Raw genomic sequence first — 17,754 nt, forward strand, 5'->3', positions numbered from 1 at the left:
TTTACTACTTATAGTTTACACTAGAATGGACCTAGATTAGGTATGGTATTAATTATTTGATCAGTATTCAGTGTTGTCTGAAGTAGCAATACAGAACACAGATATGTCTACATTTAGCAGTATCAGGAAATATCTCAATTAATATTAAGTTAAAAAAATTAAGAATCTGATCAAGCACTTGATGCCAACCTGCTGCACTTGATAATATTCAACATAATAATAATCCAGACCTCTGGCATCCAGCAATTTCAAGGGTGCATCATGGAACATTATCACCTTTTGAGGCACAAACATTTATTATATATGACTTTAAGGAAGTATTTTAAATTTGGAGAAGGAAGTAATCTTCTATCATACCTGCCTGGACACAAAAGCATAAAGAAATGCTTTGTTTACAAACACACACACACACTCACAAACACACACACACACACACACACACACACACACACACACACACACACACACACACACACACACACACACAAACAGGGAGGGGGTATGATGCCCCACTCAACTCTGTGCCAATACTGAACTAATATTTTCCTTTCTATCAACATGCAGCACTTCCCCTCTCAATCCATATGCATCAAACTCAAACGTGCCAGTGTTTTTTCAGCGGTGTGTAAAACATGTGGGAGGAGGGAGAGAAAAGGGAGAGGAAGGAGCACCATAGGTTTTGGTCACCATAAGCCTGCTGGGCTAGTTTGTTCAACGTTAACACATTTGGTTCATTAGATGGTATGCATGGGTTGATTCAACAAGGGACGTGTAAATGGATTTTTTTTTTAAATAAATAACGAAAACGTTTAAAATCATGAAAGAGACAGAAGAGCAATTGCTCCACAAAGGGAGATTGAAGAGGGGGGAGGAAACAGAGGAAATGTTGAAGGCTAGGAAACATCCCTTTTCATCTCTAAATCGCTCTTTCTTTACTTTTCTTCCAAATCAAAGGCCTCGCCGTGCCGATGAAACAAGGCCAGAGCAAGTGCTGAAAGAGTCTGGCAGACGGTGCTCTGCGACAGAGCTGGGTTCCCCGATCCAGGGGAGACCTGCTAGACACTTTCATAACTAACCTTGAGAGAGACCATTGAGCCTCACAAGGAATGCTTCTGGAAAGACACACACAAACATACACACATACGCCTGATGCAGCCCAGGGGTAATCGAACCTCTCTGTCTGTGGTTGCTATAGGGAGGGAACATGATAGGGGATACTATATTTCCATGCACACAGCGAGCCTTTTTAAAAGCATGAATATGGATTGAGACGACCACAATGTTTGAACATGAATAACACATGTATGCCAAAACCACACTACAACCGGCTCTGCATGTGTACCTCAGTCACCCCTATCCCCCCAGCAAAAAAAAATAAAAAACCTAAAATGAAAAAATAAATAAATAAATGCATCATTATGCATTGGTCATGGTCTTGTAGACCAAGGTCCTGAACAGAGCGCCCACTGTTCTGCGTTGATATCTAAGACCAAAAATGCCTGCACAAAACTAGCATTTGCATTTTTTGTTTTTCATTTAAAGACCTCATTATATTTAGTCAAGTTCAGCCTCAAACTATTAGGATCAATGTAGAGCTCAAACTATAGCAATGACATCATTGTACTATGCTATAAGTCATAGTGACTGTACATGGAGAGGCCCCCTGAGAAAAAGATAAAAATCCTCATTCTCTCCTGAGTCCAAAAAATAGGGCACCCATAAGTGAACCATGCTGTAAACGAAGGTTTCATCTGCAGTCGTGCACTTAAAGAATTTCAAAAAGTATTAGCACAAGGGCTATCTGTCTCTCTTCTGCCCAACAGTCTGGGAGCCCTTTCGCCGGTTTGTAGAGCATCACTCTCTGTGATGAAGATGTTTTTGACACACCGAAGAGGAGCAAAAGAGGGGCCCTTTGCCATTTAGAAGTACTACAGTTTGAAAAGCGCAAAGGACATTAAACTTCGATGTCAGAGAAGTCAAACAGATATAAGCATGGTCAAACTGAAGTACTCTGATTTGCATGAAGAGATCTCTTGATACTTAAAATATTTGGTAGTAAATGCTAAAGCCAAAGTGAGTTAAGCTGCAGGAGGCAGGTATGATTTACTCGTGAAATAAATAAAACTGCAACATGAATTGTGTCACATACTAATTTGACTCCCTGTTGTTATTTGCATTATTGTTTCCCCCAGATAATTCTGTTCCATTTTTTATTACACCCACGTGAAAATCCTACAGACTGCTGTTGATATTAGCTTTCCAGATGTCAATTCCTTATGGACGGAAAAAGAGCAAGTTTGCTTCCACACATACACACACGCACACACACATTCCCATTAACACAAACGAAGGAAAAACACATGATGACACACCAGCTGATCTGTCATCATCCTGCGTCATCCACTAACACTCGGGGTGGTGGGGAATTGGACCTGTTTGTAGTGAAGATAGAGAGCTTGTCTTAATGACACAGATACATCAGCTTAACCCTCAAAGCACTCCAGGATGATGACGTGAGTGTGTGTGTGTGCGTGTGTGTGTGCGTGCGTGCGTGCGTGCGTGCGTGTGTGCGTGCGTGCGTGTGTGTGTGTGTGGATAAGGGTGCGTCTGGTATAGATATTTACTCTTCTCATCAGTGAGGAACATATTTAAAAAAGATTAATAGCCCTCTTAACTGTTTCGTTGACTCATTCGGATCTGATAATTTTATGAGCTGGAGGCCAGCCACTCAAACCACATTCAATGATCTAAGTGAACCTCTTCACATTGTGTAATAAAGCAACGACAGTCCTTGTTTACATTAAAAACATGTTCATACACTTCTCTGTTGACCTGGTATCAGCCGATTCTCATCCCATTTCTATTTTCTGTATATTGAATGGATGTCATATCAAAGAAGCCCTTCTTTATTTCAGAACATGTACTGTCAATATTTAGGAAAGCTTTCTTTTTTTCTGGGCAGACATCAAATAAGCAGTGTCAGTAAATGTTTATTGTAAAGTTGGTTATGGGATACAATTTATTACACAGTATAAAACCAAGATGAAACAAGATACTTTTCCAAGCTACATTTCTGTCTTTCCCCTTGTATACAGATGTGTAGGTTATATTCTGCCAGTAATGTTTCCTTTGTATAAGAAAGGAGTATGTGGCTTCCCAAATCGTGTCTGACAAGCACAGGTGTTTTGGACTCAGATTTAGGATTTCAATTCATCATGCAGAACATCATTTTTCTGTTAAGAAATACTACCATGGAAGGATAAGTCATAATACTTGACAGGGTTGGTTCACACAAATTACAAAGAACATATTTTCTCACATATAGTTTCAGTATGTTTTGGCCAGGTTTTCTGGCGCCACCAAAATACAGTAGAGATTAATCAAATGTCATTGGTGGTGCTCCCAACATTGAAACAATACCTTTTAAAAATCGACATATTCCTCCAGAAACAATGTCTTGCTTACTCTGGGTAATACACAGACCTCAACAGTTTTCATTGGAACTACTGTCTTCTGAAGAAAGATTTACTATAAAAACAGTTGACAGTATGTTAACAAGTTCATTTGTTCCTGGTATTTCACAATCATAATGTTGTGGCTAAAGATCAGAATGAGGTGAACCACCATACAGTGTTTTGCTGCTGTATTCATTTTTTAAGGTTTTAGGCATATTGCTTTAACTAGAAAGGAGAGGCAGCGAGGAAACAAGGGGAGAGAGATAAGGGTACATGTGTCAAGGATCCATAGCTAACATGACATCAATCATCTTTGGAGAAAATACATTGGGGATTATTAGAAGGATTATTCCTTAGGGAAAAACTAAGGAGAGCATATAGTGTTTTATTTAATTTAATTTCTTCTTTGTAAAATCTACTGTTCTGTAGGCTCTTATAAATGTGAATCTATAAGCCTACTGCCTGGATTTGCTTTGTGGTTTTCTCTTTCTTTAGTTCATTTGTTATTTTTTCAATTAAAACATTTTCATAATATACTGTAGTGTGTGTGAGTTTAACTGTATGTATTAAACTAAAACAGAGCATTTTCTGTGAGCTCCGATTACGTTTTATTTCTCTATTATATGCTCATGTGTTTCATTGTTGGTGTATGAGTGAAATGATAAATAGAAATGCAGGTTTTCCTATTAATAAAACATTTTTGAAACAAAATATCTTGGAGATTAAAACTTAGAAATATAACAAAGAGAATTCTAAGCATCTGGAAGGCTCAGCAGCACATTGGTCATTTCAGACAGATCTTTAAGGAGTAAACACACTGATACACTGACAAACAAATACCTACTGCACTTGCAGATATTACCCTGAAACTCCCTTGATGGAACCTTTACAGGAGGACCCACCTTTTTCGGTGCTAAGTATTTCATTTGTTTAAATGTAAAGTAAGACAATGTTTTTCCTGACAGATCTCTTTATCTCTGAGATAAGCACTAGTTGGGAAGGAAACCCGTGCTCACATCAATTGTAATGAACTGTAGGTTTCCAAAAGGGTTGAGGTTGAAACCATTTTTAATGGAATGGTTAAAATTAGCACTGTAATATTTGCTTGTTAGTTTAAACTTCACCAAAAAGGTTAGGTTAAATACAAAATGTGTTTAAAACTTTTTATCAAGTTAATACTGATTTTCTTGCCCTTATAGATGAATCTCTATTCACCTCATGTGCTTTGACAACACCAACCACAACAAGCTCATGGTGAAGAGTATTACTGGCTGGATGGAAATGCCCAGCAGTTTCAGAGAAACAACATCCCTCTGTACCACGAGGCTAACATTAGTTAGCATGGAGATAGTATTCATTACCGATGATGGTAATGAATACTATCTCCTCCAGCCTGCAGTGATGCAGAGCCCGTCTTTGCCTTACAAAGAACAGCAGGATGTTTCTATCCTACTGTTGAGAACAACATGCTGGAGTGGCAGAGCGAGGCAGAAGCCTACAAACTATTGTGTCAAGAGACACATACAAACATGATGAAGGAGGCTCTGGAGATGGAAAGGCAGAGCCTGACCATCGAGAGAGAGGCCTTCCAGAGAGAGTGTGCTCTAATGACTGAGAAAAGAAATGCCTTGCAGTTGGAGAAAAAGCACAAAAAAGTATTTGAGAAAGAAATGGCCATGACCAGAGAGGCCATCATTAAAGAAAAGTCAGACATCCAAACCGTGAGAGTCGCTTTCCAGACAGAGAAGAAGAAAGAGAAGAATTCAACAATATATCAGGGAGCAACGCATGAAAAGAAAGGCCTTTCAAGCTGAGAATGATGCTATGGCTGATGATAGAAGGTCCTTCCAGATCAAAAAGGAAGACATAGCAATGATGAGGACGGCCTACATTCAGGACAAGACAGGCATCCAAAGAACGAGAGATGCTATGCAGTTGGAGAAAGAGAAAATTGCAAATGAAAGAAAAGCCTTGAAGAAAGAGCTTGAGGAAAAGTGCAGGAGGAGAAAGGCATTTAATGCTGAAAAGGACGCCATGTCTGAGCTGAGAAGGGCTTTTGAGGTGGAAAAGGAGGAAATGGAAAAGACAAAAAATGCCTACATTCAAAAGAAGGCAGACGACAAAAAGGCAGATCAATTCTTCTTCTGCTTCATCTCCGTTTGGGCCTGCAAGAAGGAACAGGGCGACTGCACGTGCTCCCAGAAAGATGCACGAAGCAACCAACTGATATATACAGAAGGACACTAAAATGTTGTGCTTGTAACTGTGTATGCATTTTTTTCTGACTGTATGTATATACTTAAAATTAAATTCTGCTCTGTGTTTTCTGCAATGAAGATGAAAAAGATCTAAGAAGTATGTTCCAGGAACCGAGAGGGAAACTGCAGCGAAAACATATTCGAAATTATTTAAACCGTGTCAGTGGAAAATAACCAATCTCTCAAAATGGCATAATTTATAATTAATTGTCGGCTGCAAAGCCAAACTCGAAGAATTGCACAGATTTATTTTATAGATAATAAATCGAGGTTCACACTCAGATCAGCAACATTGCAAAGAAACATGCAGTCACCCTTTGGAAAGCTAATACATCCTTGGCCTTTAGATGTGTGTCTAGGGAGGAATTCATGCTGCCTGCATTGACTTCAACCATACAGTACACACACACACACACACACACACACACACACACACACACACACACACACACACAGACACACACAGTGAAGATGGGCTTGTTAACTGTTGTTTTTAAAAAGTCTGTGAAAACACTTAAAGCACATTGTACTCTCCAGCTCATCTCAACTGTTTCACAAGGCACCTGACATTCATAAAATGAGAGAGCTGTGGTGGAAAGAAACTAAATACATTTCCAAAATGATGTGTTCACTATACAGAAGTGTCTAACTCTGATACCTTGAACAATAGCAGTATTTCATATTAAATCACAAGAGCACCTTCCAGCACGACTAAAGTTGATTGATTCATATTTGTTTAATAATAATAATAATAAATTGTATTTCTATTGCGCTTTTCTTGAACCCAAAGAAGCTTTACATTTACAGGGAGACAAACAAGGACAGGCAAAAAACTAAACTAAACTAAAAAAAGAAAGAAAAAAAGAAAGAAAATAAAGATTATCTTGATTGCGATACAATCAACATGTGCACCTTAATTCGTTTTTTTTTTTTAATGAAAGGTAGGCAATATTTACATTGCAGTATTTTCATTTAAGTGAATGCCACTCGTTGGAGTATTTTAGAAACTAAAGAATGCCAAACCACAGTAGAAAAAACAATAATCTGCCACTCATAACTACAAAAATGGAAAATAACAACAGATACACACACAATTCAATTGAGAGTCACCACTGTATTGGGCAAGAGTTAGTTCCTTCCTGTGTGTCTGTGTGTATGTGCTTGTGTAAAATGAGAGAGCCGTTGCATGGTCTCAGACACACAGAGGGCTCCTCTCAAGCAGTAGCATTAGAAGCAGGCCAGGACCCCCAGGTGTAAGATGCTGAAGTATTTATCTCATATTGCTCCCCTGGCAGACAACCAGAGTCTAATACTGAGCCCTGCTCTGTCTTCCCCACTACACACTGGCGCGCACAGACACACACACATTTACACATCCACACACACTATAATGGTGCTACTAATCCGTTATACGCACAGTTTGTTTGCACATGCACATCCTTCTGTGCTGCCCCCATGTGCAAGAGTGTGTGTGTGTGTGTGTGTGTGTGTGTGTGTGTGTGTGTGTGTGTGTGTGTGTGTGTGTGTGTGTGTGTGTGTGTGTGTGTGTCACTGTGAGTATGAGACAGAATAATGGAGAAAGAGAAACCCCCTCCTCTCAAACCCCACCTGGCAAGGAGCAATTTAGCAAGAATGTAGCAGAGAGGCCTAACAGGAAATCCCTGCTGTCTCACCTGCACTGGCCCACTAAGCTGTGATAGTACGGTACAGACGCACTGCTAATACCCTCTTAAAGCACTCACCGCTGCCAGGCACAGTACACGAAAAACAAGGAGGGCGATGGACAGACGAGGAGGGAGGGATGAAAGGATGGAGGGGAGTTAGGGTGAAGGTAAGGGGAGAGTGGAGAGAGATGAGTCAAATTATTAAGAGCACATTAACACCAATGACATGCTGCTCCTCCACCGGTGAAAGCTACTACCCCATCAGCAGGTCTGTTATAGGATCTATGGCTTCGTCAGCTGGCACACATGCTGAGATGATAGACAGCTAACAAGTCGGGGTGATTAACCTCTCGCTTCTCCTTCAATTTCCTCTCTAATTTTCATTCCTTCTAGTCTCGTTCTTCACAATGTTGTCTTCTAACCTCTCTTTTTCAACACTCCAGCCCTGCTCCGGACTCTCCAGGAGGTTTCCTATTGCCATTTAAAAGCTGCAGGTCCTGTGGTGAGACAAAGTGATGTGTTGGTGTGAGAAATTCCCTCAAGTCGTCAAGCCGGGTTGTCTTTGGGACAGAACCACGTTTCCCAGCTAGGACTTTGTAAGTTTGCTCATTTAATGTGTGTTTCCATCTGAGAGCAATAACACACAAAGCAGAACTCCTACTTCTTGAGTTCAACCGGGGTACTCATTCTGCTTATGCGATTGTACACTGGGGATTGTATACTGTTTTGTTATCATTTGTTATTACACAGCTTTTTTTAACTTTAGTTTAAAAAAGAAGTCGAGCGGCCCACTGCTGTCTACTCTGACCCAGCTCTAATCCAAAAGGGACATTAGAGGTGCATTGAGGCGTTCCTCAGAAAATATTAATTAAAAACACATCTTTATCAACACATCTTTCCCCCAGAACCCTACTAAAACTTTCCAGCCCCTCACTCAGCACCACATCATTTGAAAAAGGACCCTGATATGTTTTCAAGATCCTGTGGTTGCATAGCCAATAATCCTTTGCAAAACGTCAGATTTCTTTAAATTAATGCTTATTAGCTAATCACTACTTGGAAAGTATTTATTCAAGAGATTTCTACCTGCATTTAAAGATACAACCATGCACACAAATGCATAAAGACACATTCATTGTCCTTGACTTCCTGTCTCATGCTAACAATGATAGTCGAATGTGGATTCTGGACACTGGTTAGCAAAGTAAAACAGCTTCTCTGTTTGTCCTCACCTCCCTTTTTCCTATCTCTCATTTCACCATAAAAGTTTTTCTGGCAGGAGAATCCGCAAAGGTATCAGGAACAAAGTCGGCTCCGGGCTGCAATTAACAACACAGGGACTATATGAGTACACTACCGTCCAAAATGGCAAAACCAGAGATGATGGGGAGACCAGAGCAGAGGCCATGGGACGCACCAACACTTGCATATTTACAAACTGACAGTTGCACTCTGTCACAACCCACTTGGGTGACCAGAAAAACATTTCCAATATGATTTCTTATCTCTTTCTCTAGCAATAAGAATAAGTATGAATGTCACTTCAGCTGACAACACCACCATAAAAGTTGTTGAATCCCAGGAGTGGTCTCATGGTGTATTATGGGATGTCTGAACTCGGGTTAAGTCGGGTTGCTGCGGTGCGCGGCGCACAGCTGTGTGAGCTATTCACTTCTCTGGCTCTGATGTTCAGCGAGCCTGTGTAAATACAGCACAGGGCAGCCATTAGACATCATTTATTCAAAGGGCATGCTGTGAAATTAATCATCTACATTTATGAAATAATGTTTGACTCATTTATGTTTGTCTGAGCATTAATGTGGCCAAATTGTATTGCTTAAAGAATCTAATTTCAAGATGACGCTAGACCACCAGAATGTCTCCCATACCAGCTATAATTATTCAAATCTCTTTTTATTGAAAATTATACATCAAAGTGAAACCAAAACACTCATATGATGAATAAGTAAGAGAATGAATGCAGACTTCTGGGTTCAAACAGCTAGTTGGTGTTAGTTTTTATTTCACTCTGGCTTATTTCTTCTTTGTCAAAAATTGGTGGAAAGTGAATAAAAAATTGCCAATCAAGTCTATGATTACATGTGTTTACAGTATTAACAGATGGTGTAAAAGCACCTGACTGTGGGGTCCCATATGCCCAGATGTGAGATGAAGCAGTGTTAAATAATCCAGTTTCCATGTGAGGCAATAGAAACTTCCAATAGATGTCAAGAGGTCATTGTTGAAAGTTGTGAGGTTAAACAGCGGAAGAACAAAGAGGGTTTCTTTCATATGAGCGCACATATTTATGTTGGCATATACTGTATGTGTGTGCACAGATTCACGAGGAAGTTGCAATGTCAAATGAAACATTTAGGTACTTCACAGAGCAACTGTGAACAAGGGCTGAGCTTCTCCAATACCCGGCGCTGATTCACGGTTCTCATATTTTCATACATACACATAAGACTTCGACTGTAAATACAAGCCAATTCAAATGCACACACAAAATACTTCCTCTCCACCTGAGCTGCCAGACATGACGACACCGGAGCTGAGCTTTACGGGAATGAGGGACATTTTCTATCCCATCTCTTAGGCTGGGTGTCATTTGAGGTGGGTCATCAAAGCTAGGGTTAAGGCAATAGTCTGAGAATTGTCTAATAGTCGGAAAACCTTAGGATAATAGGCGGATGTAAGCTGCCTCACAGCAGGGGCTGCGGGGTGGACTTTGGGGCAGTTTTATTGTACGCTCCAACATCTGTGGATCAAACCATGGCAACACAGCTGTCTGCCCACAGGCTACAGAGGAAACATGGGAAAGCGCAGATGTACAAAAAAAGACAAGGACACAGACACGCACACACGGAGAACTCCCAGGATCCACTGACAAAAGGATCTTTGTCAACAGAATGAACGTTTTTTACCATTGAATGAAAGTCAAACATGTCATGCTTTTGTGATCAGACCAGAGGATGGATATATGACACAAAAAATGTAGGGGGACTAACCCATCACACTAACCCTAACCCTCACTGCTCACATCTGCCTAATTCTCTCTTTTACCCTCCATCCATCATTAACTCCTCCACTATAGAGGGAAACAACACACACACGTACATACTGTACAGCATAACGGAAGAGAAGCTGCGGGCGTTCCCCCTCATTAACACTTCTTCCTTCTTTGATTATTTTTCCTGATCATTTCCATCACCGCATGCCAGTTTCTACATCCTGTTTCCAGGGATTCCATTTCCTATCAAACCACACTGAACAGTCACTGGCAAACATTTGCATACAGCAAGGACATGAAATCAGTTTGATTTATGTTTGGATTATTTTCTGTCAATCTGCTCCTCTGTCAAACACACCCTCATGATCTTTGATGCAGAAAGCACAGGGAGAGTAACCTGTACAAAAAATGTAAATACTTTAAAAATTGGTTAACTTCCAGAGGTCGCGTTAAACGAATATTTTCCGTCTATGACGGAATTTTTCTAACAATGACGGAAAAATCTGAAAGCCGTCCGTCATTTTTGACAGATTAGAACAAACTCAGAACAGCGCCAAAGTTTGCCCGCAGCGGGGCTCCGGTATTATGCCGTGTTTTGCATGCCCGCCTAAAAGGAAATTATATAGTTTCCAAACTTAACTTTGCCGAACAGATCATTGAAATCTGTCTGAGTATTTGCTTTACGCTGTGCGCGCTCCCGCGAGGTGCAGTGAGCATGCTTAACACGGCGCTAACAATTCACGGACTGACAGGTGATGATGGATTTTGACGGAAATGTTACTATCCTGTCCGTCAACATGACGGGCAGCGAAAAAGTCTAGCGCAACCTCTGGAACCAACATGTTTTTATGTTTTCAATTGCAACCAATGTAGCTTATTTCTGAGGTTGTTAAGTCATAAGTGAAGTAGGCTATCTCTAAGACAACTGAAAAAACGTGCATCTTCTGATAAAAGGGTTAGCGTTAGGGAGCTTGAGGCTCAGAATCAGAATACCTTTATTCCTCCAACAGAGGGGAAATGTACTCGTAAGGGAGTAGAAATATTGATTCAGTAATTTGTTTCTATATGCTGCCAATCAACAATGCTTCAGCACATTGTTATGAGGGTTTGAATATCAACCCAACTGTGCAGAGATAATAGTCCATTTGTACATACCCTATAGGTCACTCCCAAATACCTTTAAAGCCTAAAGGTAGGATTTACACCTCATAGTCATTGATTCCTTTCATATCAAAATGTTGGATTAGAGCCAAAAACATTTCATAGTCCCCCATAAAGGAAAGGACAGAAAGGTTTCGGCTTTTTCTGATTCAAGCATTCTATTGAGAAACCTACTATTAGCAAGGATTGAACTGTAGGTGGTATCTGTAACTGTATTATTGTAGCACTGCACATTTGTGTATCTGCATGTGTGTGTGTCTATATGTGTGTAGGAAATTAGAGGTTAAGTGGTCTGAGCAAAGCAGGGTGACCCTGAGGAGAGAGAAGGTCAGAACAAAAAGAAAGGAGAGTATTGTCTTTGGCTGTCTCTATCAGCACCTCACTGCCTACTGGTTAACCAGCTGCTGACTGACAGAGGACCAAGCAAAGCCCTAATTACTATCTGCGTTTATGTGTGTTTTTGTTTAGTTTCAAAATGTGCAGAAATAGAAGACCTTCATGTGGGATAAACCATCCAACAAATTAAATGTACCTTAAAAGTACCCAAACGTAAGGCATCATTTAGACTTGTATGCATGAGAACAAACGGGCGGGTTTTGTGCACATATGCATAATGTGCCATGTGCGAAGACCTGTTGTTTGTTGGCTCATGTGCACATATTTACCTTGTTCCCTGTGTAAACCATTATATATCTCATCCCGGTTCTGACCTCTATAACTCCACTTTATAGCTTTTCCACATGGCCGCTGAATAACTATCGGGGGCTTTATCTTGGACGGTACCATGTTTGTTCTGGGGGCCCAGCGCTTTGCTACTCGCACACTATCCCAAACCGCACCACCCCAGGAACCCAAGAGCATGCTGTTGGGTCTGAGAGTGGAGACCACGGTCAGTCAGGTCCACATGAGGTCATTTTGTAACTGGTCCTTAGGATTTGAATGTGAAGTTTTGAATTACTGATCAGCCTAAAACAGGAACTGCTTTCCATTTGCTTATGCCAACCAACTGACTGTTGTTATGGGTTCATCAAGTTCTCACTTAATAATGTGTACATACACTTTTCCTTGCAGTTATGCCAATAGATGAGGAATGAAAATGGATATAGAAGAAGGAGAAGTAGGTGAGAGAATGTGGGGGGCCAGATGGAGGCAGATACTATGAGGGAAGAGAAAATAAGAATGGAGGGAGAGAAAGGGAATGAGGCAAATAGAAAGACAGAGAGCGACAACACAGCAGGGGGAGCGAACAGGGCGGAGTGAAACCAGGTTGAGACCACATCTTTGCTCCGCCTCACTACCAAGATGAACCATTAATCAGCCAAGAGAACAAGGAAAGATCAACACAAATAGTCCAACAGGGACCACAGCATACTGTACTATCGCATCACTCACTGACAAAAGCCCGCAGCCTCATACATCCATCAAGCAACTCTATTCTCTCACTTCTTGCTTCCTCTTTTCGTTTCAAATATCCTTGATTCTTTCCGTTTCCTGCTCCAGATTTATTCGCTATTCATCACTGTCGTTATGGTCGATGTAAGCAAGTCATTTTTGAGTCATTTATATCTTCTTCAAGTCATTACACCTCAACCTCAATATCAAAACTCAGTGGAGGTCTTCTGGCAAACACATTGCAAACGCCTGTGATGAAAGCGAACCCCAAGATATTTGAGGTCACATCTGAGAAAGTTAAACTGAAATACCACAGACTGCTCTCTGTAAACACTGACATGTTGCCACATTGCAAAGTGAACATTATGATGCTCCAACACTTTTGTTGGCTCTCTGTGAGGAACAAAGTATCAAATGATATGTTTCTGTGTTATTAATGTGTCTGAATTAGACTTTGATTTAAGCACCTTGAACCCACGTCAGGTCTGGTTTTCCCCTGTGTGGGTAAGGGGCCACCTGCTAAACAAATGCCTCGAGTAATGAAGGCGTAAATCAAGGCATATCAACCTTAAGAAAATGAAATCTTTACTAATATCTGCCAAAGACGCTAAATACAAGATGATTTGTTTCATCAATAAATGTAAAGTAATAATTCATATGAATAGAAATAACAGGTCCCATAACACAATGCCAATAAATTATTTTAGCTGCTAAGACATGTATGTCAGTATTTCCAAATTAAACTCTGCAATTCCTTTTAACAAGTCAGCCACAACGTAAAAAGCCTATTTTTTTTTACTGAAAGTATGGAAAAGGATCAATAACAGATATAGTAGCAGGAGGAACTGAAACGACGCTTAAACAACCATCCTTACAGCAGCTTTCAAGTTACCAAATACAAATCATGTGTTACTGAAAACTCATTTTCCTTAGTGATCACAAAGTGGAGGAGCTAATGGGGATGGACTTGGGCTCCCTCTAATGTTGTATCATGCATACTGGCAAATAGATGAGAAAACAGAAGCTCTAAAACAGGGGTGTCAAACTCAAATGCACAGTGGGCCAAAATAAAAATCAGTACTAGTCGAGGGCCGGACTGGTTCAATGTTTATTGCAGAACTTATTGAAATGAACTTATTGCACATATTAAACCTGGGACTAACAAAGCTTAAATTATTGCCTATAAAAACAACATTAAATAATCAGTTGCATTCATTTCTTATGTCTCTATCTGCAGCTTTTCCGGAGTCATTTCTTATGATTACATTTTTCCACAGGCCAACAACAGCTTCAAAAAAACGATTTCCCTCAAAAGAAAAAAACAAACATGCCCTGTTGTCGCAAGCAGTCAAAAAGTGCAGAAGGAAACATCCATTGAAACTCAGTGTGCTGCTCTGTGATGCTAGTTCAAGCCAGATACTTGGCATCTCATCTTGTGTGCAAGTTTATCAATGTTTGGGCTCAGGCTCTGAGCTGAGGAAACCCTCAGGATTGAGTGAAGGTGTGCGTGCAATATACCGGTGGGCCAGATCTAATAGTAATTAAGAATTATCCTGCGGGCTGAAATTAAATCCACCAAGGGCCTGATTTGGCCCCCGGGCCTTGAGTTTGACACATGTGCTCTAAAATAATAAACACACTCAAAAGAAAATAATTCTTCATTGTTATAATGACAATAACCATGTTGTGCATTAATTATCATGAATAATCAGTGAGCAATATATATTATTATGGTGTCAAAATGAATAGGGTGTGTCCTTTAGACAAAGAGATACGCGTTTTTTTTCGGATTTTATTGCATCAGTGGCCAAGTGAGGGTTTCATCCTCCAATTCTATCCATCTAAGTGTGGAAATGGCCAAGTGTGGACACTGCTGTATCAACTAAACAGAGCCCCCCATCTCAAAAGTCAGATTTGGCCTCATTTAGTTTAACTTTTATATTGACAAGTATATCTTCAAAGTCAAAGCACATGCATGCCCCTTTACCAATAGGGTTCATGGCCTATTCCTTTGTTCTTGGCTGCTTAAATATTCAGGAAGGTCTCTGATATGTTACCTGATCGGCTGGAGTAAAGTTACAGCCCTGCATTGTCGTGATCAGGACAGAAATGACACATGCACATACTGTATTAAAGGGTTTAGTTTCCACAGACGTGGGCAGAAGCATAGACTCATTATGTTCCACATTTTCCAGTTATCTGGAGCCCCATTCAATCATGGCAATTTAGAATCTGTCCGTAACTTTGACTGACAAATAAATACAATTCCATTTTCTCATTCCCTCGCTCGCACAGTGCTGCTCTGTTCCCTGACTGGTCCCTTCTTCCTATTGCTTTTAGAGACAAGTGTATGTGAGATTAAACTGCTCCTCAGGTCTGGGAGACACCAGCCTGTCTCTGGGGGAGTGGACTACTGTACCAATCACTGTCATTCATGATGAGACCGCCTTGCCCACACACACACAGGGAGGGGTATGATGCCCCAGTAGTCATGAGTAAAACAGAGAGGAAATCTGGGGAATATTAAATGCGATGTCGGAAAGCTAAAGCAAACTGAAGGGAGATGAAGTATTAAATGAGAGGATGGAAGGAATGAGGTGAGAAGGGAGCTCCAGTAAATATGGCTGTGCTTTTTCAGCCGAATGATTGACAGACAGTAGAGGAATGCAGGGCAACGGCTGGCCTCGAGCACACTTAATAACTTTACTCATCCTCTGGTTTGCCCACTTAGTCCAGGAAACCTTAGCCTTTCCCAAGCTAGGGGAAATGCCACTTCAATCGCAGGGTAAAACTACTCTAGACCAGAGAAGAGAGTCCAGCAATCAGCAGTGACAGCGTACGTGTTTTCGTGTGCATGTCTTTTTGTGCGAGTGTGTGTGTGTTTGTGGTGATCAAGACTGTCAGATCGGATTACAGCCTGCTGCAGTAGCCTAGAAAATGAGAAGTGAAGAGAGACTACAGTGATGTGCCAGTGCCCAGTGAGCATTATATTCAATTATATATAATTCCCTTGTCATGAACCCACATGTTAATGCGTAAACATACATATACAGTATGTCATATAAACAGACACAGATACACACACAATGCCTGCAAATCATTTTAGCTTCACATTGAATGGCTCAAGCAACTAGCAATTATAGTGGTCAAAAACAGCATGATATTTTCTAATGGTATAATATTCCTCTGATATGATATGCATAAACCACTATACCACTATACAGTTGTTTATATAGTGGTATATAATGTTACCCATTGGAATCCTGCTCTGAACAGTGTATTCATAGGATCATTTTAGCTTTATGTTGATTTTATTGGGGGTTTGCATGATCAAATTTAAAGGTCCCATGTCATGCTTTTCCGGTTATTACCGATGTTCCGCTGTAACGGTGGTGGACTCATCAGAACAGAGTGGGCGAGCTGACCAACCAGAGCACAGTGGGCTCACAGGCAGGGGGGGGGCAGGAGCTCCAACAAGGCGTGTAGGACAGAGAGTGAATACACATACAGAGATGCTGTATGAGAAACCAATGTGAGTTTGGAAAATTGCACAATATAAATCTATTTTAGTATACCTCAACAATGGAATTATGATCCGTAGAAATGGCCATGACATGGGACCTTTAAGTCGTTAAGATAAATTATATAAAGAAATCATAATTATAATATGAATAAAAGGTTTTTCCTTTCAGCTGTATTAGTGACTAACAGAAGAGAGATTCAATGCCTTGTAAAATCTCATAAGCTTAAGGTTTGGAATCTTTAACTGAACCTTACCTGCAATTAATGCACTGTATTCACGTGCAATGTGTTGCCCCTATAAACATAAACTGCTTGAATTAATGCCAGTGCATCATGGCAAACTTCGCCTCAGTGGCACATAAATGTAGTAAGAAAACATTAGCTAGCCATGAATGATTACAGGTTTTAAGTTATAAGTCAGACGACTAAATGACTTTTTTAGTCGCCTCCCCGACACTGGTTATATGCTGTAACACCATGATTTCTGTATGAATGATGCGCTATGTGTAAACCTCTGGCTGCTTAGCCCGTCACTCTTCCCTCTCTCTATGTGGGCTAAAAGTGTAGTAAACACCTGATTGACTAAATTAAGGGAGACTTAATTAAGGGACAAACATCTTTAATTACTGGGGTGACTTGTCTCCTTGTCTCGCCATACAATAACACATATGGCAGAGGACACACATAAACACGCAGACATTTCTTTACATGCCATTTCAGTAGGACGCAAACTAAAACATGTACACTCAGAAACCACCCACTGAAAACCAATTCCTTTAAGTATGATGTATTCTACTGACTGCGAGGGCCAACATTCCTTGCACATGTATGGACAATTAAGCCTAAATTTGGCCCAAATTGCTTCCTGTAATGTTGAGTGGACATAGTTAACAGGCTGTTCTGAACTGCACAACAAGATCTAAAGTATCGGCTCCAAGTTAAGAGAGTGATGGAGAAAAATGATGAATGCTCGTCACCCCCCACCCCCACACACACCTCCATCTCTCTACACACTGTACAGTACAACACGCTTACTTCCCTAACAGCACTGATACAATCATTAGAGCCAAAGACTTCGGAAACTTCAAAGATGAAAAAGAATGCTGCCAGCTTTCTTTCTTAAGCCTTCTGACTGACCCTCCCACATGTCCTAGCCCACTGGTGGGCTAAAGGAGCCACACACATAGACATTTTCTCCACCCACCTCAGCGTCCATTAGAGAATCAGAAAAGGGAAAGAAACCATGCAGAAAAACACAAGGTTGTGTACTCTTGCAGAGGTTGGGAAGA

General features: G+C 40.6%; 1 protein-coding gene across 1 annotated transcript in view; it reads right to left on the bottom strand.

Moving 5' to 3' along the window:
* Nucleotides 1-7,808: 7,808 nt before the first annotated feature.
* LOC104946414 (ERC protein 2-like) overlaps nt 7,809-17,754 on the bottom strand; it is a 28,451-nt gene continuing 18,505 nt past the window's right edge. Inside the window, exon 6 of the mRNA XM_010772250.1 lies at nt 7,809-7,874. Within this exon, the coding sequence (XP_010770552.1) occupies nt 7,809-7,874 (66 nt within the window). The remainder of the gene's footprint in view (nt 7,875-17,754) is intronic.

Source organism: Notothenia coriiceps, unplaced genomic scaffold (assembly GCF_000735185.1).
Source record: "Notothenia coriiceps isolate Sejong01 unplaced genomic scaffold, NC01 NC01_scaffold00011010, whole genome shotgun sequence".
NCBI lineage: Eukaryota > Metazoa > Chordata > Actinopteri > Perciformes > Nototheniidae > Notothenia > Notothenia coriiceps.